General features: G+C 40.4%; 2 protein-coding genes across 7 annotated transcripts in view; one reads left to right on the plus strand and one right to left on the minus strand.

Moving 5' to 3' along the window:
• fam131bb (family with sequence similarity 131 member Bb) overlaps positions 1-12,857 on the plus strand; it is a 28,138-nt gene extending 15,281 nt beyond the window's left edge. For all 5 annotated transcript variants that reach the window (XM_069695694.1, XM_069695693.1, XM_069695695.1 and 2 more), the window contains 3 exons: positions 4,379-4,689; positions 5,734-5,991; positions 7,745-12,857. In XM_069695694.1, the coding sequence (XP_069551795.1) occupies positions 4,379-4,689; positions 5,734-5,991; positions 7,745-7,963 (788 nt within the window). In that variant the 3' untranslated portion in view covers positions 7,964-12,857. The remainder of the gene's footprint in view (positions 1-4,378; positions 4,690-5,733; positions 5,992-7,744) is intronic.
• clcn1b (chloride channel, voltage-sensitive 1b) overlaps positions 12,851-23,979 on the minus strand; it is a 28,547-nt gene continuing 17,418 nt past the window's right edge. For both annotated transcript variants that reach the window (XM_069695682.1, XM_069695683.1), the window contains exons 8-23: positions 22,247-22,372; positions 20,643-20,727; positions 20,382-20,483; positions 19,841-19,925; positions 18,490-18,645; positions 18,301-18,370; positions 18,101-18,211; positions 17,189-17,402; positions 16,961-17,094; positions 16,402-16,583; positions 16,218-16,302; positions 16,040-16,122; positions 15,719-15,763; positions 15,489-15,593; positions 14,228-14,314; positions 12,851-13,934 (exon numbers count right to left, since the gene is read on the minus strand). In XM_069695682.1, the coding sequence (XP_069551783.1) occupies positions 13,476-13,934; positions 14,228-14,314; positions 15,489-15,593; positions 15,719-15,763; positions 16,040-16,122; positions 16,218-16,302; positions 16,402-16,583; positions 16,961-17,094; positions 17,189-17,402; positions 18,101-18,211; positions 18,301-18,370; positions 18,490-18,645; positions 19,841-19,925; positions 20,382-20,483; positions 20,643-20,727; positions 22,247-22,372 (2,129 nt within the window). In that variant the 3' untranslated portion in view covers positions 12,851-13,475. The remainder of the gene's footprint in view (positions 13,935-14,227; positions 14,315-15,488; positions 15,594-15,718; positions 15,764-16,039; positions 16,123-16,217; positions 16,303-16,401; positions 16,584-16,960; positions 17,095-17,188; positions 17,403-18,100; positions 18,212-18,300; positions 18,371-18,489; positions 18,646-19,840; positions 19,926-20,381; positions 20,484-20,642; positions 20,728-22,246; positions 22,373-23,979) is intronic.

Here is a 23,979-nt window from a genome sequence, read left to right on the forward strand (position 1 = left end):
ATGGTCAGCCACAACCAGCCTTCTGTCAGGTCTCCAGTTGAAATTAGCTCTTTTCAATGTCAGATATTTGGCCAATAAATCTTTTCTGGTTAATGATCTCATAATTAATAAAAATTTGCACTGTATGTTCCTAGTTGAAAGATGGCTTAACAACACTGAAGTGGTGAAGCAATACTGATAGAGGCTCGTCCTCCTAACTATAAATTGTATCAGTCAGTAAGACAAAACAAGAGAGGAGTCATCTTCTCCACACAGTTTGGGTGCAATGACATTGACATTGGTGAATTTACACCATTTGAATATCTTGCTCTTGAGCTCAAAGCTAAATCAACAGTACTAATCATCACAGTATACCGGCCACCAACGTACTCAGCATTATTTCTGCGGGAACTCTCAGAGTTGATTTCACTAGGTATCTCCAGATATGATAGGTTCATTCTAAATGGAGACTTGAATATTCATGTTAATAACAAGAACGACCACAAAGCTATAAAGCTTATAAATGCACTTGACAGCTTTGAACTGACCCAACATAGAAAGGAAGCCACCCACCAGCATGGTAACACTCTGGACTTGGTGATAACAAGAGGTTTACACATGGATCATGTTTCAGTATGTGAATTACCTATCTCTGACCATCACTGTATATTTTATGATGTGATTGTAACCATGCCACAGACTAAAAGGGAAAATCTGGTTCAAAAGAGACTCCTTGATGCAAGGGCTAAAGCTAAATTCTCTGAGATGATGAGATCAATTGAGCCATACAATCATGGGTGCTCTTTAAATGACATGGTTGAACATTTCAATAACACTGTCGTCTGTTTTAAATACTGTTGCTCCTTTAAAGGTCAGAAAGAAGTCGACTGGTTGCATCTCTCCGTGGTTAAACAATAACAGTGTGAAAGAGAACAGGAGAAGTTGACAGGCAGCTGAAAGAAAGTGGAGGAAAACTGGACTCACAGTTCACTGTGATATATACAAATAACCCTTGACTTCCTATAACAAAGCAATACGTCTGGCAAGAAAGGATTACTTTTCTAAAGTTATTACAGAGAATGCTGGGAACTCCAAAATATTGTTCTCCACTATTGACCAGCTACTCAACACTAGCCCCGCCCCCCTGCAGGTCTCGGCATCAAAATGTGAAGAACTAGCACTGTTCTTCAGAGACAAATCCACTGCAATCATAGCCCATATTTCTGCTTATGTTAACATAGATGAATTCCAAAAACATTGTAACACAGATGCAACCATGGAAAAATTCACCTCCATCACATTAACTGAGCTTTGTAAGACTGTCACTGGGTGTAACTCCTCCACTTCCTGTATTGACCCAATACCAACAGCGTTTTTTAAGCAGGTATTCAACAGCAACTCATGTCCTCGAGATTATAAATACATCCCTTCAAACAGGCATTTACCCAAATACCTTCAAAACAGCTGTTGTAAAAATGTTACTAAAGAAACCCAACCTCGATGTCAATGCACTGACCAGCTATCGGCCAAATATCCAACCTTCTATTTATTAGTAAGGTACTTGAAAAGATCCTTTCGGTGCAAATAAACTCCTTTCTTAAAGAAAATAACATCCTGGAGGAGTTTCAGTCAGGCTTTAGAGCACATCACAGCACTGAAAAGCACTTACTAAAATAATCAGCGACCTCTAACTAAACTCCGATGAAAATAAGGTCTCAACTCTAATCCTCTTAGACATGAGCGCAGCCTTTGATATAATGGACCATGATATTCTGATAAATCATCTTGAGAAGTTGGTTGGTCTGTCCGACAGTGTCTTAAACGGGTTCAAAACATACATCAAAGGGAGGAAGTTTTATGTCAGCATTGGAGATCAAGCGTCAGAGAAACCTGAAAGCTGCTGTGGGGTTCCACAGGGCAGCTGCCTCGGTCCTTTACTGTTCTCACTGTACATGCTGCCACTGGGGAACATCATTAGAGAGCACAATGTTTGTTTTCATAGTTATGCAGATGACACACAACTGTACATTGCCGCTGAACCAAATGATGATGCAGCTATGTGCTCCATCACTGAATGTCTTTTAGCAATAAATAAATGGATGAGCAATAATTTCCTCAAATTAAACGAGGATAAAACAGAATTCCTCCTTGTCTGCCCCAAAACAAAAAGAGAGATTGTAGAAAAGGATCTGGGGCAACTAACTCCGTGGATAAGATCAGCGATAACAACTTGGTGTAATCTTAGACTCAGCTCTAACTTTCAAGGCCCACATTAATAAGGGTGACACAAAAACGTATTTTTTCCACCTTAGAAACAAAGCCACGGTGCGGCCGTTTATAAATCAGACAGATGCCAAAAAGTTGATTCATGCATTCATTTCTAGCCGACTGGACTACTGTAATGCACTTTTTACTGGCCTACCAAAGAAAACAAGAGAGAGACTTCAGCTCATCCAAAACCCTGAAGCTCGAGTATTAACCAGAACCAAGAGGAGAGAGAGCACATCAGTCCAGTTCTGGCTGCTCTGCACCAGCTGCCTGTAACACACAGGATTGACTTTAAGGTCCTCCTCCTCACACAAAGCTCTTAATGGGCTCGGACCGAGTTACATCGCTAACTCTCTGGTAAACTATGTGCCTTCAAGAACACTGAGATCATCTGCTGCTGGTTTATTGGAGGTTCTCAGCAACAGCCGAAAGAAAATTGGGGATTCAGCTTTTGTCAACTACGCTCCAAAGCTGTGGAACAAACTAGTTGTTAGATATCAGGGAAGCTAGCTCAGTTAATACTTTTAAAAGAAAGCTCAAAACATATCTCTTTACTTTAGCCTTTAACTAGCTACTCTTGAAGCTCTCTTGCACTTGAACTTTAAAATTCATATTGCTTATTTTATATTTGAACTCTATTTGTGTTTAATTTTATGCATTTGATCTGTTTCCTATGCATTTTATCTGTTCTTATGCATCTCATTTCTTCTATATTTCGAAATGTTCCTTTATATCTGTTTTTATGTAAAACACTGCATGTAATTCTCTAGCTATAAAGAACTTTGAGCTGCATTTCTTGTATGAAAGGTGCTATACAAATAAAGTTTATTATTATTATTATTATACTACACTTACTTGTGTAGGGGATGAATTTCAATAGGTAAATGTTGTCTGAAACCGCACACTGCTGTTTTGCACTTGCCGGAAATAACCGTAACATTTGCATGCATGACAGGTAAACATATGAACGTGCTTTCGTGCCCTCTGTTTCATGCACACAATAAACATACTGATGGCTTCTACTCAACAACAGTATAGTGATACTATAAACACTGCTGTGTGGACAGATAGAACTTGTATTTGTATATAGTGCAGTGTTCCGCAACAGCTGCAGCTTCCTCAACCCCATGCAGTTTGAAAATAAGTTGGTGGTCCCTCACTTTCTGCTTCGTAGCAGTGATGGTGATCGTTGAGGGTGAAAAGTGTCCAGCGATCCATACTCAGTCAGCGTAAACACACTTATGCACTCAAAATAGCGAGTGAAAGACAGACAAAACTTACGTAGGAAGAAAAGGAAGGAAACCAGAAAGCGCAAAACCAACGATTAACCTTAAAGGGATCGTGTGCAGAAAACATGTCTCGTGTCCTCTCTCCAAAGACGGTTTCCTCAATGCAAATAACTGGATAAACATGCAGTTTGAGGTGCAGACAATTAAAATAAGTGTTTTGTTGATTTAGGATAAACCCTCAAAACTGTTTCATTGATGCACTTGCCTCAAATTATCCCAATATTTTCAAGTTGAATAAATTTTCAGCAGAGGGTGAACATTTGTGGGTGTTCTTTTACTCACAGGCTCAATTTCTACCCTTCTCCCGAGAGAGAGAGCAACTCTAGAAAATCAAGACTATGTCTGCATTATACAGTTTGACAAGAGTGATGACTCAACAGTGTAAGGTGTGCCAGTGTTTAAACTGTGTTCAGTACACACCGTAGAGTTTCTGTCAAAACATTCATTCAGCCAATGTGCACACTTTTCTGGTGAGTTTCTGGATCTAGATCACACTCAAACCCACCTGACTACCTGAACTACTGGTAGCTAAAATTATAGGTCATTCTAAGGTGGATTTTAAACAACCTACTGAATAGTTTAGCTTAAATAAAATGCTGATTTTTTTTTTTACTTCATCAACACATGATAGAATTGGGACTTTGTATTAGAAATCTGCAAAAAATCAGCCGCATGACATGAAGATTTCCTGATTTTATACTGCATTATTTATTATTTGTATCACTTCAAGATGACTTAGTTTATTGTGCTTTCTGACCGAATCCCACACTGTTCCTGCATCCATCTGTTCTCCCATTCTGGCGGGCACTAACAGCAGCTGCTGCATTTTTCCTTATTTCCAGATCAGATAATGCACCACTCCGCAGCAGAGGTGTGGCCTCACACATACGTCTCCCAGGGCCACTACTGCCTCTCCTCCTCTGATGCCTGGGAGCCGATCAACACTGATCCCTCCGGTGTGGCGTCTCCCCCTGCTGGCTCCTACGTTATGGGGACCGAAGGGTACGACGGGCAGGCGGCAGCTCACTTCCTGTCTCAGCAACAGCAGCAGCATTTCAGTCTCCAGCAACAGAGTCAACTACAACAGCTGCAGCAGATCCACCAGATCCAGCACTACCAGCAACAGCAGCTCCTGCAGTATCAGCAACAACAGGTGACTGATGAGGAGCAGGTGGAGTCTGTGTGTGTGTGCCTCTGACAGGATGAACACAAGTTTAAGCACAGTGAGATATTACACATGGCCCAGATTTAGTGTTGCTCAATGCCAATACAAGAATGCATAAACTTTGAGCACCTGAGGAGCTGCGAGCAATCAAAAATACTGTCGGATTCTTCTTATCTTCATGTTCCAACAAATGATCCTTTATGTCCTCAGAAAACTATAACCTCCTTGATTTATTGCTGAGTCTGGAAATTAATTATTGACGGTGGAAAGAGTAGTTTGACAAAATAATCTTACCTCAAAGTTTTTCCTTTCTTTTTTTTCCTTTTTGTTTTTCATTATTCCATAAGTCAAAAATTTGACATGCGATATGACTCGACTGAGCATGATTTAAACACTAGTACACCCTACAGTGTTGACTCATCACTTTGTCTAAAACAATTTTTTTTAAAAGAGATAGAAAATAAGAAAGAAAAACCTGAGTCAAGATTATTTTGTCAAACTACTATTCACACAGTCATTAATTAAATAATTGCAAATAACAACTTAAACACCCAAAACATATGAAATCTTTCAAAAGAGAAGAATAGAATATATTGTTTTAATATAAAAATAAAATAAAGAGATAATGAGCTCTCATTTACAGCAGTTGATTTTCAGAGGAAAACTACACAGAAATTATTTTATGTACATTAAAAACACTGCTTTTAGCTTTGAAATGAAAGCTGCAGCCAAATTGAATCAATAAGCCTCAATTTTAGATACATGTGAAAAAGAGCTGCTTATCTCCCCCGGTGCACAAAGGAACAGACATCGTCTGCAAGTGTTATACCGCTTACAGTATACTGGATTGGCTTACTCCACTATTTTCTTGTCAGTACTGTGAAAGTGCTTGACGTTGTGTCACCTCTGACATGGCAGCCTGTCGAGAAAGATGGACTAAAGTTGACATATAGGTTACAAACAAGTGCCAGATCCGAGTTCTCTCTTTTCTCACCTCTTTCTCTGCTCCCCATCTCATCCTTGTGTTTCTAGTCTCTGGAGCACAGGCTGCACAGTGCCAACCACTCTTTGCAAGCAACGCCCAACAGCACCATCCACAGTCTGGTTCATCCTGTTCACCCGCCATTGGTTGATCTGTGGAACACAGGGCAGATGGAGGCCTATCAGGCGGAGGCCGGAGGGTACATGGGTGTGGCGGCGGTGGTGGAGCCGAGCCTGTGTGTTCCCTCCGGAGACGAGATGGTGGGAACAGAACACTCCCCGCTTCTAGAGCAGGAGGAGGAGCTCAAGGTGAGGTGAACATGGGGTTAGATTACATAGAATTGTCTCTTCAGGGATTACTATATCATTTTGTAATTTGCTGAGGAAGCACAGTAAAATACCATACTGGTGGTTTTATCCCATTAACTACAACTCCCTTATCATTGATTATTATTTATTTTTCAAACTGTTCTATAAGGTGTAAACAATGATTTACAATCATCGAGGCATGGTACGGGATGGTTGTAATTCACGTGAATGTGGAAAGAATCATTGTTAAAATGATTAGTTGACCAGTCAGTTTGTTAAGAGACAGAACATTGACTGACATTCTTGATAATCGCTAAATCATTAATTTGTTGAATGTGAGGATTTGCAACCTTTCTTTTATTTATAAATGTCACATTGTCGTATGACATTTATATTGCTATTAGTGAAATAAAACTCAGATTATTAAAAATACTTAATATCTATAGCCAATAGTAAGAACATGAACTTGTTGTGGACACTTTCTTAAATCATTTTTTAGGGTATTTCATGCTCGTATTACAGAGTCAGCAGTAGGAAAATAGCAGGAAATGACTAATTGTTCGAAGCCAAACTTATGACAGGCACTCATGCCCCAAGTTGTCTTTACTGTTTGTGAAAAATTATGTAAAAGTTGTGAAAGTGAAGGTGCAATTTTGAAAACCCTGGGTTGTTGCGTGGAACTTGCAGGGAGCTCCAGCATTTGAAACTGCTGATCAGCGACCTTCTTAATGCACGAAACAATCAAAAATTAGCATGTCCACTTAGGAAAGTCTGTGTCTTTGGGTAGATTTACCAACACAACCCGAAATCACATCAAAGCATGTAATACACCACTCAGTCCTCTAGACCATACAAGGTTATTGTAATGTTTTGCTTCCCCTCGACATGAAAAGTAAAGGGCCTTAGGTCTGGACATAGTCATTTTATATAAGTAATGTTACACATGTCATGGAAGTTACTTAATGTATGTTAAAATATGTTACATTATGGACATAATTTAAATGAAATCCACGCTTTCTCCCAAACTCCAACACTGGTTATCCAGGGAAACGTCCTGTGTTTGTTCCACACAACAAAAAAAAACTGATCTCATCTCTGTTTGGACGTTATACGTCTTTGTACTTTGTCACATAACCTCCTTCTTGCTGTGTATACTTTTCATGCCTAGACGAGGCGAAACATGACACTGACACACACTGACCAGTGGTATTACATGCTGCCCAACAACACAGCTCATTAATGCAAACCTTTTCAGCAGCTGAGTCAGAGATCTTGAAGGTTTTAAACGTGTTTCTGCTGCTACCGACATCACCATGTAACTTTGGTTGAACTGACAAAAAGAAACAAACAGCCACTAAATACTGAATGTATCTCTGATGAGTATATAACCATTTTTAAAGGTCATTTTTGACCTTGGCAGCAGCAAATGCCAAAACAATATCAGTACAAGATCAATTTTGTCAAGTTGGTCACATTTGAACAAATAAACCAACATGGACAAATAGTCCATCTGCTGGGGAAGATTGTCAAAAACTCTAAAACAGCTTTAATGGACCTTGTGTTGATCGGTGAAGTGCATCCTAGTTTACAAAAATGTAAATTTGCAGTTGATGGGATAAAACCTGTATTACCACCATGGACCCTTTTATATATATTTTAAATTAGAAGTGCGATTTGTGGTGCAAAGCTATTGCCAAACAATCTCTGTGTGAGATAAGTTGACTGATCAGACTACTCTGTCTGTCCTGGTCAGGAAGAAGAGGTGACACTGTGCGTGGATCCAGAGTCGGCCACGTTGACTCCGCCCACACAACAAGGGGATGCCTCCGGTGGCAGTAGTCCGGGGCAACCAATGGCAGAGCCAATGACAGAGCGGAAGGCCTCCGATGTCACCTGCGGCCTCATTCAGACGCTAGAGGAGAAGGAAGAGTGGGAGGAGGTGGGGCCACCTGCTTCCATGGCAACCAACTGAGTTCCTGTCTGTCAAGAGACTCCTTATTACAAACTGGCCGAGGAGTCAGCAAGGAATGAGCGTGATAATACTACATATATCTATTAATCTGTTCCTTTTCAGGTATCAAAAACACAACTTTTTGGTTGCGAGATGAATTTTTCAAAACTGAGAAACAGATCCGGAAGTGGACTCACAATGAGACAAGAGCTGATGCAACAAAGGACACCTATTTCTTTGTCAGCCTTACATCCCAAAGGTAATTAAAGAGAAGAGTGAGGATGGAGAGGAAGAGGAGCCACCAACTGACTAAAACGTTTCCACCAGGGGAAATGACCCCGCATTTAGATGAAGTGGAAGGGAATGGAAACATGCATGCTTTTTATGAAGACAAGCAACTCGACCCTGTCATCGTCTTATAATGATAATGAAAATCTAACATAATAAAACATTATAATAAGAATAATTTTGTAATAAAGTAAAAAAAAAAAGAAGAACAAGAATCTATGTATAAGTGTATGGTAAGATATAACAGTTTTCTTATGGGAGAACTACTCTGTTTACAGCTGTTACTCGACACATTAGATAGTGTTTATTCAAATTATTTTCCCCGTTGCATCAAACATACAGTATACTTTACTAATGGCAACCCAAGCAATTTCACAAACCATTAAAGTAGGCTCAGAAAACCTCAGCATTTCAATGAAATGCAGTTTAACCCTTCTAAAATAAATTCCTCTATGATGTTGTGGCACCAGGATGCCTGAGGCACAACCCAGGGACAGGCCTGTTCTGCTGACTGCACACACTGGACACTGCACAGATAAGGATTGTACTGTAAGATAGTGTGCTTCCTACTCTGTCTCTCTGTATGCATGTTTATTGAGAGTACTATGGAGTACCTGTACTATACAGCACTGTATAGACTTTGCACTGAACCATAGTATCCCAGGTGTGGCCACAGTGAGTGGGCCTGCGGTGGGCTCGAGCGACAGAGAAGTAAAGACAGAGCTGCATATGTAAATCTCTTTTTGCACTTATGCAATCCAACAGATCAGAGGTTGCCTTTGGACTGCTGATGTTACCCAAATTCCCACTCTGAAAGCTTTTCAGCACCACCGACAACCAAAACCGAGCCACATGACAACACAAACCCTCAGCTGCTGTTTTTTTTTTTTTTTTTCCATAGTTGCGATAAATTAAGGATGATAACCACTATTTTGAATGTACTGGAAGGCAAATGGCAGTACATGAGCGCTGCTTTCTGATGTCTCCTCACGGTTCACATGAGAGAGAATCAAGCGCTTTCATAACACAGATAAACAAGGGAAGTCTCTGAAACGTGTTGAAAATGGATTCACTGCTGGCTCACCTAGACCACCACTACACAAACACAAACACACACACGAGAATATCTAAATTGTAACCAGCAATAGGCAGGCAAAACACTGGCTTCCCAACAGACCAGTGTCAGTGCTGTCCTATAAATGTAGATAGTCTGAGTATATATAAAAAATGCCTCTCTCTCACAGTCACAACTGTTTTATTACAGTATGATTTCTTTATTTTTGTACACCTCTGGGGTCTGAATATATTTTGGGATCACTCTCAAGCTCACAGTTTAGCCTGACGTTTGTTTTTCTTTTCGTGTACCACCACACAAAGACAAATGAAGTGAAGGAATGTTTGTGTTGTAAATATGAGCGAACTGGAGGGTGCTCAACCTCGGCGAGTCCATCCGTGGAGAAACAAACTACAGCAGCAGGAGGTTGAGTTCACCTGGGAAATTGCAGCCCGTGTGCCGCTCAATAACCCAATCAGGGAACAGAACAGAAGACTAGGACTGAACACTAGGAGCCGAACAGATCGGTGTCTTCCTGCTCATCGTTATTACTGTGAAGCAGCTGCCTGGAGTGTGATAGTGATTCTAATGATGATTTTGGAGCAATGGTTTCATTCATATCTTTATTTTATTTTTTCTTTCAACTGAGGATGGATGGGTGTTTTCCAGCAAGAAGAGTTTAACAAGCGACAGTGAACAAAGTGGACTTTCTGCATGTCTCACCGACGAACTTTGCAACAAAACACACCCACTGTTATCTTTTCTCTGTTGGGGAGCACCTTCTCCTCTCACTCTGATGATTGTGTGAGAAACTTTTAAGATAAAAAAAATTACAGTTTATTGACTTGAATGAATTTATTTATTGATTGCTTCTTTATGCAATGTTGGGGGACAATGTTTATTTTTCTACTGACTTGTTGAAATCCCTTCCAGTATAAGTTAGAATAAGTGTCATGGTTGTAAAGCAGTCTTGTTTTAGTCTGGTTTTGAGCACTTTACTCCAAGAAGAAGAAAAAAAAAACCTTGATAATAGGTACAGGTATTTCGGCAGCTCTCAGTTTTAAAGAACCTATCGTCAATTTATTTCACTTCCCAAAGTGACTGGCAGATCATACAAGCAACTTTAAGAGGGCTCAAAACTGCAAACAGAATGTCTTTACACAATGGCACATATTGATTTATTTATTGAACAATTACTTGGTAGGGAGGAATAATGTGACAGCTTGTACAGAGTCTATTATTTCATGTAGGTACAAACCCTTCTGGGAGCAGTATCGTTTTCTTTATGAGTCAAAGAGGTAATGTGGTGGAAAGACTACTGCTTTATATGTTGATGATGGGAACATCCTTGCAGCTTAAACTGTTTGCTAAAAAGAAATATCATCTCATGAGGAAACACGCATTAAACTAGAAAAGACACTGCTTCAATTTGGGTTATTTTATTACATTTTTTTTTTGTTTAACAAAATCTCAATGAATGAATAAACAGACAACAAGAAGCCAAATATATTTCTGTGGACGTTAAGGTTTACTGATCACGTCTTTGTTAACCGACTGGTTTGCAGTTGAGTTCCTCTTTTTGTATAATTCTACTGCCATCTTCCAAGAGTTACGGTACCTTGTCCGCAGGCATGCCGCTCACAATCTGCTTCTGGTCCTCTGCCTTTCTCCTTCTCTTCCGCTCTGTCTACGTCTTTGTATCTGTCCTGTATACTTGTGTCTGTCTGTCTGTCTGTCTGCATACAGTAAGTTGTCCGCTGTCTTGTCAGAAGTATCACTGCCTGAAAAAAAAAGAAAAATAACTGACCTTTTCAAATCAATGAAGGGGGATTGGAGGCAATCAGACATGTAACATGGATATGATTTGGAAGTGTGTGGCAAAAAAAAAAAAAAAAAAAGTAACTGCTGTATAAAACGCTGTATAAAATTGGATGGCTTCTGTAAATTTGGATTTATTTGTTTGAAATGAGGCAGCGTGGCTGGTGAAGCCAGTGTGCACTCATAACACTCACACCTTTGCATGCTTGTTGGACGGTTGTCACAGGACGCTTCTTCCATGTCGTTCTCCCTCTCTTCTGTCAACAACTCTCTGTTTCTTCCTGTTTCGCGTCCTTTCCTCTCTTTTTCCTGCACGACAGAATCTCCCACACGCTCTCCAGCTCCTTTACCTGTCTCTTCTTCTTTTCCTCTGGTGGAGAAAGAGCAAATAAACAAACCAACAAATGGCCTTTCTTGTGCATATGTGTGGACATATTTTCACAGGGTGTAAATAATTAGATTCTCACATGTTCACCCCTTCCTCTCTCGGGCCTTAACACGTGTGATGTCTTTCTTTTTTCTTTTTTCTCAACCATGTTTGGTGGCGTTTTTAGCCGGCTAATTTGTGCTTGTCAAACCAAACAGCAATCACCGAGGAGCTGGCAGCAGTGTAATCCAGCCTGTCAAGCTTTTCCAAAAACATTCCTCTGCAGTCTTTATCAGGGATTTTATGCCAGGAGAATATCAATGGCAAATTCTCACAGACAGGCCTCCTCTATGGGGACTAACTGCTTATTTGTTCAAGCTCACATAGGAATCAGAGCCTGAAACACACTGCTGACCTTCAAGCACCACAGTGTTTACATGCTCAAAGAAATTCTGGCTTGAATGCCATCACTGACATGGCGAAATGTTCTTACCCTCACTGGCAGCCTGTCTTTGGGTCAGTCCACCACTCTGGTCCAGTATATCTCAACAATTACTGGATGAATTGGCATGAAGTTTTGTAAAATTGTTCATGCTGCCCAGAGGATAAATCCTAATGACTTTGGTTAGCCCCTGACTTTTCCTCAAGTACCACTGTAAGGTTGACATTTGTGGTTTTTAGTTATATATCTCAACAACTGTCAGATGTTTTGCCATGAAATCTGGCACAGACATGCAACTTCCCTTCAGGCTGAACAAAACAACTTTGGTGAGCCCTGAAATTTTCTTCTTCTTCTTCTACATTTTGTCATTTTCCCAACACTAATGTTGGCCAAATGTTAATGCTATTTGCATCAGCCTCAGACATATTTTACTGTTTGATTGGCATTAGTTAGCAGGGGCGGAATAAGTATTCATATCTTTTACTGAAGTAAAAGTAACAAAAACAGTGTAAAAACACTCCATTACCAGTAAATCTCCTGTATTCAAACTTCTACTGCCTTCCTCTATTATAGCAGAAAAATGTACTTGTACTATCAAAGTATTAATGATGCAGACTGGTATTTAACATACATAGTTATATTCATCATATGCACATTATTAGACGGCTTTTACTACTGTGGTGACATGTAAGCTCTATTTAATGCTATGAAGGTGAAACTAATTTTAACAACTTAATATTCTGTTGCTTTTGCATTGTGTTTTGTGGAGTCTTCCTCTAAAAAAGTAGAAGCTAAAGCTCCTAAATAAATGATTATAGTGTAGAAAATTCTTTGTTTCCCATTAAAATGTAATACCTGTAATACTTAAGTGAAGTACAAGTATTTCAAAACTGTACTACAAATGTTGGCATGCTAACAGGCTATAATAAAAGGTGAACATGGTAAACATAGGCTACCTCCTAAACATGTTAGTATTGTAACATCCTGATGTTAACATTTACCTCAAAGCACTGCTGTGTTAAGCTGATACATGATATCTATTGCTGTAAATAATTCAAATAGGATAGTGGACAATTTTAATATTTATTATTTTTAAAAATTACAAACTGGTAATATTGATTTAAATTTACCATACATATATTTGAAATATTTGATAAATGTAAGTTATAATTTGAAATTAACCTCAATCAGTAAACTATAAATGCATGATCTGTTTGACCTCTGGGTCAAATTAATTAAGTCTTTATCGATATATTATTTCATTATCATACATTTCATTGCTGTCAGTTGTTTAAAGGTACTTAGTGAAATGAACAGATGTTGATACATATGATAATCAGCTATCAGAAGACACAGGAAGGCACCTGAGATTCAAAAGAGTGAAAAAGTGAGACTGTCGTAAGAGTAGAAAAAAACATATCCTGTACGACAAGTTTCATGAGCTGCTCGCTGAGAGCTGAATGTCTGTGAGGGCTGCAAGTCGGCCCGACTCCTCAACCCAGACTGCTGCTCTGTCTCTGGGCAAAAGGAGTGAAATCAGTCTTACTTCTTAAACCCGCTCTGCCTATAAGGGCTCATCTGATTCTTCACTCTCCCTCTCCTCCTGCAGGGAGGACAGTGTGAGGACAGGGCTGGTGGGTGATACAGGGGAGGCAGGAGGTGAGGGCAAGTTAGGGGAGGAGGTGGAGGGGGACGCTGCCTCCTGAGTTTTGCCTTCAGCTCCTCCTGCGTTGGCAGAGCTGCCACTGGTGCTCCCAATGCTGCTGGGGGAGGAGGGAGCAGTGTCACACCCGGGAGGTCCTCTGGAAGACTTCCCTCGGGAATCCTCTTTGGACTCCTTCTTCACCAGCTCCCCCTCCCTCCTGCTCCCCTCCCCCCACAGGTCTCTGTCCCGTGTGGGTGAAGAAGGGGTGGATGAGGGAGGCTGGTGCTTCTTGGCTTTCCGGCTGGCGTCTCTGAAGCTGGCCAGAGGGGGACGAAGCCTCACCCCACTGCGAGTTGAGCCCTCTATAGCCTTCTGTAACTGTAAGGAGAGAGAAAGAGGTTGAAATATCAACAGAGGCAAACCATAAGGCAAAGAAAGACGTTAATGTAGGATCTCTAAAGGGAACATCCAGGGAGATGAGTTGTGAGGGCGGTTAATGGAATAACTGCATGAATCACAGCGTAAAAGCATGAGGCATGGTGACAGAACAATTGCCCACAATGTGAGATCATCACAGGTTACTACATTACCAGATCAAAACAAGAGAGGTGACAAAAAACGTGCAGATTAAGAAGAAAGGAAGAGAGGGAAAAAAAAAAAATTGGCTTTACCTCTTTCAGTGCCACGACACCCACCAGCTTTCCAATACTGGTGACATAGGCATGACTGAGACCCAACAGCGAGAACAGAGTGTGGGTCTGAGTAATGACAAGAAGGAGGACATGATCCAGTCAGTGTTAAATATGTTGTACTGTGACAGTATTCTGCTTGCATGGCTGCACTGTTCTTCATAAACAATATGCAAGTGAAAAAGGCTGTGCTGCATTGCCACAGCATAAAATGTAAAGTTCAAAGCTTTGACATTCAGACTTTTGATATCTAGGAATCCCTGGATTCTGCATTTCCCATGATGCAACTCAATGACATTTTTCATCAGCCCCTTCCTGCCCAAGTTTTTAAAACCCAGTTTGTAACTCTAGCTATTTGTTAAATATGTGTAGACTCCTAGGCCGAGTTAATGTAAGTCTGGTGGTTTATCAGGGTTATTTTCTCAGACTTTAGAAAGCTCCTTTAGTACCTCAAAAAACATTGAACTGTTTTTACAGGTGGACTTGATATATATGTAAAACTGGTGAAGTGCCCCTGAAAAAAATAGTTAAATTTGAAGAATAGAAACAGAACAAGAAGGTAATTAGACACGTTTAAGAATAAAAAAAAAAGTATTAAAGTGAAAAATTAACTTTATCCTGGTGTAATTTGACATGTTCAACATGTATATTTGGTTTCTTGCCAGGAGTTAAATGAAAGGATTAATACTCCTCTCATATCTGTTCTGTAAATATGAAGCTGCTTCGCTTCGCATTTTGACAGGAAACAGGAAAGCAGCTAGGCTCTGTCAAATACCAGAATCCATCCACCAGCACTTTAAAGTTCACTATTCAAAATGATATCCTGTTAGTTTGAAAACTTAAACAGATGTTACAGGTGATTATGTGCCAGACTATTTCTTGGACAGGATTTGTGACTGGTTCCCTAGCAACACCGTATGATGCCATTTTATCACTGCTTTTGTATAGATGAATCTAATGAGATATAACATGGTCATTGGGGATCGTTAAAGCTCCTAGCAGGCAGATACAGTTTACTTCTGGACAGAGTTCAGACAGTTTTTTTTTTTTACCTCTTTCCAGTCTGTGTGCTAAGCTAAGCTAACCAGCTATAGAAAATGAATAAGCAGATATCCAGTAAATCCCAAAATGTCAAAGAATTATTGCGAAATGTAATCATGCACGACACGTAATGGTATTATCAGAGTTTGTGTACATGATCTTTGCGTGTTTTGACACATCACCCAGGTGATGCTGCAGTCACCTTGTGGAGAGAAGTTCTTTCCACCAGTTGAAATGGGGAGGGGTCAATACGTATCTGCTCCATATCGATTGGTTTGTCCAGCTCTGCCTCTTCCCAGTCTTTGATCTGCATGAGCCAATCACAAGGCAGAGAGACGGAGAGAAAACAGAGTTTCTAATCATTGATTAGACTGGTTTGTTTGGCTTGTTGTTACCGAGCTTTCAGGACGCTGAATCAATAGTGTACAGTACCTCCTCTGGCGACATGGTGTCAGTCAGCGGAGGTGGCGTGGTCTCCTGAGGAAAGAGGGTGAAAGAAAGGGATGATGGACCAACAGCTGTACAGGTAATGATAACATGCCCCCTGGTGGTTTTAAGGCACTGCCCACTGTAAAACATGTCATCGCCAACTCTGCGTTCCTCCTGTTATGCTCCTCCCTTCACATTAGAGAGGTTGGCTCAGGCTGCCATGTTGAACTGATGCCCCTGTCTGAGCTGTCAATGCCAGCTCGACAGCAGATCACTGATGCGCTGTTTTTGGCCTCAAAATGATGAGTAGGTTGATCTTGGTACCTGAGTTTCAGTCTGGCCTGATAAAGATGTGGAGGAGAAGAGTCTCTGAAGGGTCCTCCTGACAGATGGCAACTTGCGCTTGTCTGCGGACATGGTATGGCGACACATGTCAGAGCAGAGAGAAAGTGACATTTGATGGGCGAACGTGTCGTTATGTGCAGTGGAAATGCCATGTTACCTGAGCCTGTGTGGTTGGTGGAGGGCTCCTGGGCTTTGGGAAATGGGACGGGTCCATTACATTCTTCCTGCACAGGAGTGGCAGTCTGGGGGGGAACAACACAGTCAGTAAGTGCACGATACATTTTTTGATCAAATAAACTGGAATTACACATGATAGTTAGTTAATGGTTTATTTCTTCCACCTTATCGGCACTCTCTTCTCCTCCCTCTTCATCTACAAAGGTGAAGGACTCCCAGCTGACTTTGGAGCCCTGGCCAGGTGAACTCTGACCTCTTTCAAAGACTCGCCTCTCTGGGGAAAGCCACCAGTCAAAAACGGCTTGAAGCTCTGTCCTCTCAATCGAGCCAAGAAGAATCATGGATTCTGCAGTGAAGGAATTATCAAAGGAATAGTTTGCCTTTTGGGGAAAACTGTCGAGAGTTACATATGTAATATGTAGGTTCACATTACTTTAATAACCATTACCTCTTCATAATCCTTTCTTAAAATAACAGTAAAATACTGCACCTCTGAAATAAGACAAGGTTTCTGCTGGTCAATCGCTTTTCGCTGAGTCATGATAGCAATGCACCAACAATGTGCCTGACCACACTTCATTTAAGATCATGGCCACAGGCACATTGGACAACGAGGCCGAATCACATGATGCAGCTTTGCACTAGGTGTTAGTTGGAGCCACAAGCCTTTAAAAGGCGACATAGAAACATGAACACCCAACATGATGATGTAGGTCATCCTACCTTTGGAGTCGACCAGGGGGATGGTTTTCAAGGTCGTTGTCTCAAGCATATGGTTTAATTCCCGAAAGGTGGATTGAGAAGACAAGAATTTCACTTTGCGCACCATGATGTCCTCCACAAAGATGTTATACTTGCTGGGGATGCAGGGACACCACAATCAAAACTGTTTGTCTATCAATGACTGCTGTATAGAAAACAATGCGAGGGTTCTCTGCATTTTAACTTTACCTGATGTGCCCGAGGGCCAGCTCAGGCAGGTAGGGCAGCTTCTTTACTTGGATGATGGAGTCGTAGAGAGAAGGCTGCAGACCCTGTGCCACCATGTTGGCTAGGATGACCGCCACCATCATGGGTAAGATGTGGGAGATTTGACCGGTCAGCTCGAAGCAGATCACTGCTGTCGAAACTGTGTGTGTGACGGCTCCCGTCATCGCTGCCGCACCTGGCAGAAGGCAGAGAAGAGGTTACATAGAGTATGTGGTGAGGGTGAAGCACAACTCCTCTGCATTATTACTCATCCATCCGAGTCTTGCGTGCGTGAGAAGGAGCCAAATTAGTCTTGAAACACTGTACTATTCATAATATAGTAAATTCACATTTTTTTAATCAGAGGCAGAAATCAAAAGATGTGTAAAAAAAAAAAGAATATATATGCATCCATATATTTTTAACCTGCTTATCATGTTAAGGATTATGACGGACTGGAACCTGTCCCAGCTCATACTGTACACTGTAGAGTGAAAAGTATTAAATATGTTCTCATGATAACCTCCAGTTAAAGAGAAATCTGCTCACTTTTGTGGTAAAATGCACAGAGCAGGGTTACAACACTCGGTTGTTCTGCAAATTAAATCCTTTTCAATGACTTTGAAGTTTTAAGTTGTGTAAATGTATTCATTTCACTGCACAAACCTGCATATTTTGGAATAAGAATAATAAAATGGTGAAACCGCTGCTAAATCCACATATTTAAACCAGAGAAAAGGTTTAAACATTATATAAAAAAAAAAATTATGAATATGGGCGCCATATTGAAGTGTTCAAGAATTTTTAAAGTCGTCCATTCGAAGCGTTATTAAATTTTTCTAAAGTCTATATCTCAAGGCCTATGGGAACCTATGGGAGGGTTAGTAGACTAACCAATGACAGCGTAACCTCCCGGCAAGATGCGGTAGACTATCCCATCAAACAGGATTCCATTTGGGAAAAGAGTGGCCATGATCTCCCCTACGAGGCGACCGAAAGCAGCTCCTTGAGGAGAAAGATAAGGCATGCTGGTGAAGACAAATTGAACTGAAGCTCAGCAGGAGATACTGTACTGCATTACAAAATCCTCTTACCTAATATGAACACTGGCATAAAGGCACCGGAGGGGATGGGCATCGTGGTGGAAACTGCTGACATCCAGAACTGCAACACAAAAACAGGATCAAGGTAGGATCGAGACCAGTCCCTGCGGTTTTTTATGCTATCGCTTATATTTAAAGGCAAGACTGACTGTACGTAGCAAGAGGGAGAGGGAGAGATACCTTCATGATGAAGAAAAGGAGAAGGATGACAAAGACGCTGACTTGAGGATGCAGCCATGCTGAGGAGCGACCCAAGCCAAGAGGAGCAGGGGATCCTGAGATTTTGGTCCAGGTGAAATTATCAAAGAGAGAGTTGATACACTCTCTGGGCATCAGCTGCCGGAGGAAACAGACATGTAGTAAAAGGTCAGGATAAGAGATTGAGTGAAGCAAAATGGACAGTACCTGTGCACTGAATTTTTTTTTTTTTTTTTTTATCCCTACAGGGTCCTCACCAGACAAATGAAAATACATGACGAAGAACAAGGTTTACATAAACTGATTACATCCTTTTGACTTTCCAAATTCAGATTCAATGTCAAAAATCAAAACAGTTGGCCAAAGGGGAGGGGGAATCAGCAAACTTCACAAATACATTTTTTTGTATGCTGTATATATACAGTATAAATGTATTGAATCTAAACAGGAACTGCTCAGGAAGCAAAAATATCTGTAAAGATTTAAATCTTTCAATTCAAAGTTCTTGTATGCATAAAATATCAAACAATTTTCAACAACCTTTTACTTCTCCTGTATTCAAAAAAAAATGTGTATTCAAATTGTTTCAATTCAACTGGTAAATTGAATGATTCAAACATGGACATGTGGGATTTCACTGTGACCTTTGGACACCAAAGTCTAATCAGTTTATCCTCGAGTCCAAGTGAATGTTTGTGCCACATCTGAAGGAATTCCCTGAAGACACTCCTGAGATATCATTTTCATAACAATGGGACATATGAACAACTTAAAAACATAATGACTGCAGTCACAGCTGGGTCATAAAAAAAGGATCAAAATGGATGCAGCAGAATCACAGATATTATTTGTTCTTGTAGCAAAAATGGTATTTTAAGGCTTCATGTTAATTTTTCTCCATTTTACACGCCTAATTACAGCCACTGTGTATTTCACCGTAACCAGTTCCAAACATGGGTGACCTACGCCCAATATTGTACCTGAACGCCTCCTGTGCAGTCACATAGATGGAGCACTCGTTGCTGCTGCTGCTGGTGCTAAACATGCTGTTCACGCTCACACAACACAATTTCACGCAGCTCCCTCTGGAGCCTCAAATGCCTTTCTACTTCTTTTTCAGTGGTACCCAAGATCCAGAGATCTTTTTCTGTGTGAAATTGGTGAAGTTGCCCTTCAAGTTGCTTATAAAATTAAAATTATTCTGGCCTTTCTTCACTTCCATATACAGGACATGATCAAATCCTCACAATCTTGGACCTTTTCAAACATATCATAAATGGAAATGAACACACGAAAAAAACAGTCAGAAAATGTGAGACTGATTCAGTCTAACCTCTCCTGCCATGAACTGTCCAAATCCGGGAGGAAACGTGAGGGTGGCGATGATCAGTGTCACTGCACCTGGATAGATCAAACGACTGGGAGTACACACAAACACAGACATACACACAGTCATTAAGAGGAACAGTGTATTCTCAGACAACTACAAAATTGCTTTTCATAGAGTTGACTGTGTACCAGCACTGATTGTGCGGCTCTCCTGGTGCTGCTGCTCGTTTTTCTCTAATGGTGAGGACTAATGTTCCCTGACTGTTGAGTCTCAGAGGATAAGTGAATCTCCCCATTGAGTGAATAACTGGATGAAAGGTTGTTAAGGCTTTGCTGCTGTCCTGGCCGGTGTTGTGAGACTGATGAGTTTGGAGAGTGGAGCTGAGAAACATTAAGAGGAATTGGATTTGAATGCACAAATGGTTTCAGTTCTGGGGAACAGTGTCTGCTACCAGAATCAGAGCAATATAAGAGCCGAGCGCCACATTAATCCACAGCAGCAGAGGGGGGACAATGTAGTGTTTGTTTGTGTGTTGGCGTCTTACTGTTTGGTTAGAAAGCGTGTGAGAGCTGTGGGTCTCCTCATGAAGAGAACCACCTGTCTGTTCAGGTAAACGAAGAATGCTCCCAGAAAGCCACACGAGATCCTAAAACCAACAACAAATCCATCTCACTACAAGATATTTATACTGTACTGGCAGTGTGTGGTATGACTCTATGGTATAACAGATTTAAGGGAGATCCACTTATTTGTAAGCTACAAAACATACACACAGAGGCAAATGTGTACTCACAAATATCCTCACCCTATTATTGCAAATGCAGGCAGCTCCTGCAGGTCAAAGGGGAAATCCATCCGGAAGTTAGTTTTGAAGAGAGCTGTGATTGTGACTGAGGAGGAGAGAAAATTAAATATCGCAAATAAAGTTATTGTCTCTGTCTCTCATTTCTGTGCTCAATATCTTGAGTTTCAGTTCTGTTAATTTGCACATAAAAAGACAGAAGATAAAAATGGTCCTTCTAGTCACACAGCTCATACTATTCTTTAAAATCCAAAAGAAAAAATACTTTTGAGAATCAGAATCGCTTTATTGGCCATGTATGTTGACATATAGAAGGAATTTGACTCCGGTTTTAGGTTCGCTCTCAGCGTCCAAAAAAAACACAAGACACACATAAATAGACATATAAAACATGAATAGACATATTTACAGAATAGAAATGAAATGTTTTTAAACATATTCTGTGGGACTGTAGGAGGCAGAAACCTGCAATTATTCACTTTTTAGACACTTTTTTTTGGCACTTTTTGGGCAGCAGAAACAAGCTGTAAACATTCACATTTTAAGTTAACAATGAATGTGTTAGCAAACAGTTGTATTTACTCATCCAACAGACTCAGAGCAACATTAACCTTTCACTAGAGTCGTGTTCGTATCCAATTGATGAATGTAAGTCCAAAATGTCCTCTTCTTTTAGCTCTGTTTCTCCTCTGTGTCTCCACCAACTCCTGAGAGAAATATCAAACTCTGTATCTGACTCTGTCTGTAATTTGGCGGTAGCATGCACAGTAGGTTCAATTGGTTAGGTAGGTTATTGTTAGAAATAATAATTGCCTAATGTCATGAGAGTATTCAAAGGGAACCAGACTGTAAAGCTACAGGCCAGAAAACCAAAACAATGAGGTCAAAGATGCTAAAACACTCTGCAGGGCTGAGGGGAAGTGAACTCAGCGGACAATGCTCTAGGGCTCATCAATAAAAATCAACCACTTTCACATTCATTGAGTCAAATTATTAAGCTATTGTTAATGTAAATATTGATTTTAGTAGCTTTATGGAAGATGTCATTTTAACTAAATAAAAAGAGTTCCATAATTAGATTCCCCACTTTGAAATGTATCTGGTCCATAAAAGTAAATATTTGGAAAATCTTAAAGTAAATGGAAGTTTGACAGTTGGGACGATAAAGATTTCATGAGTCTCTGGTTGATTGAGAGCGGATGTGAAATCGCACCATGTGATGATCTTCCCTTTGTAAAGTGTATGTTGTATGTTAAAGTATACATTTGAAAAAAACATGAACATAAACTGTGAGAAATTGACATTTCTAAAAATGAGGAAGAGACAGGGTGATTTAAATGGATTTTACAGTGCGGTGCTGCTGGATTGTGTTTATACCATAGGTGATGACTTGAAACATTTCTGGTTTATCTAAAGAAGCAAATATTACTTAGCCGTCATATTCAGCTACTTTCAATAAAATGCAAGCTCAGCTGTCTTTCTTCAGCGTTGTGTGTGTGTGTGTGTGTGTGTGTGTGTGTGTGTGTGTGTGTGTGTGTGTGTGTGTGTGTGTGTGTGTGTGTGTGTGTGTGTGTGTGTGTGAAAAGTGTGTTTGCAATGCTTCTCACCAGCATCCTTGTTCCAAACAGAGAGCACCCTGAATATGAAGGCGCTGAATGTAGCAGCAAAGTATCCCCGCCAGTAATTCCTCACAGCAAAGTAGGTAGACGTGACCTCAATACTGAACAACACCCCTGGTGATGGTGGATGGAGAGAGAGGAGGAAGGACAGAGGGATTACAAAATGAGGATGGATAGTGAGACAAATGAGAGAGAAGGAGGAGGTGGTGGAGGAAGGTGATAGGAGGGAGAGAGAGAAAGAGAGAGATAGAAATGAGTTAAATAAGCAGAATGAGTCCAAAAACACTTGAAGCTGAGGGTGTAATTATGCACAACAGGAAAACCACAGGGAGTGAACACACACTCAAACACAACTAAATACACACTTACAAGTAGTCTATCTCACACACACACACACACTCACGCACGCACGCGCACACACACACACACACACACACACACACACACACACACACACACACACACACACACACACACACACACACACACACACACACACACACACACACACACACACACACACACAGGGGCCTAATCAGCATGAGAACCAATAAAATAAACATCAGAGACATCAGAAACATGATTCCAAACAAGATAAAAACATCTGAACAGACAAGGAGGATGAAAATAATATCTGAGGCCTAACAAGATGTCAGCAGTATCTTTTAGTATATTCTAAAAAAATTTATAAATGGTTTGTGACTAGTGTAGAGAACTGTGCAAAGGTTTTAGGCATTTTAGATGTCAAGATTCCTATCAATTACATTATCATCTCCCATCAGAAAGGCATCTGATCAGTCCCACATTCATTCTGCATCCTTACAACAAGCCCAAACTTACAGCCTGGATACACAGAAGAGCTTCTGCAAATGGATGTTTGGAAAAACCTTAAAAACTATGTGTAAATGTACTAAGGAGAACCAAACTGTTTAAGATTGAAAGCACACTTAATTGTGATATGATTCTATTCATGTCATTTTTTGAAAGTTGACTTTAAATACCTCAAACTTTTGCACAGAGCTGTACAGTATATTGAAGGGTTATTGAAGTAATTGATTGATTGATTGATTGATTGATTGATTGAAAAGGACTGCAACTATTAGTTGTTTACATTACTGATTAATCAGTAGATTGTTCTCTTGATTAACATACACATTGTTTATATGAAATATCTAAACATAGTGAAAAATGCATGGAACGAGGAAGTGGAAGTTCTTGTTTCGTCTAATCATCAGCTGAAATATCATATTGCATATATTATACTTGTCAATCACAGAAAAATACAGAAGCAACAAATCCTCACATTGAAAAATATGAAACCAGAGCATGAGGGGAACTCTAATCAACTAATCTGACTGAACTGTTTCACCTCTAACACTGAGGGCGATTCATTCTTTCTTGTTGTACCGGTGTCTTTTTTCACCCAACTCATTATAACATTTTCTACAGCTGCAGGTAAACACACCTGGTATTGATTGATGCTCAACTTGAACTATTGATCTGTGTGAGAATACTGCAAAGCAAACCTGAAGAGGTCTGTGGTGAAACGTGTTGAAATGGCAGATGGCGCGATGATACCTATTGGGTCATTAAAAAATATGGTTTGAGGACTAGCAGTTTGTCATAAGCGACATTTCACGATGCCAGGGACTAACTTAAATTTAGGTGTCATGAGGTGCTGAGGTTTAGAGGAGGAGCATTAATCCAGTAGCACTGAGATG

The sequence above is a fragment of the Brachyistius frenatus genome, unplaced genomic scaffold (genome assembly GCF_029030835.1).
Source record: "Brachyistius frenatus isolate BFR_SWC_R1_liver_20210118 unplaced genomic scaffold, ASM2903083v1 Contig_20, whole genome shotgun sequence".
NCBI classification, from domain to species: Eukaryota; Metazoa; Chordata; class Actinopteri; family Embiotocidae; genus Brachyistius; species Brachyistius frenatus.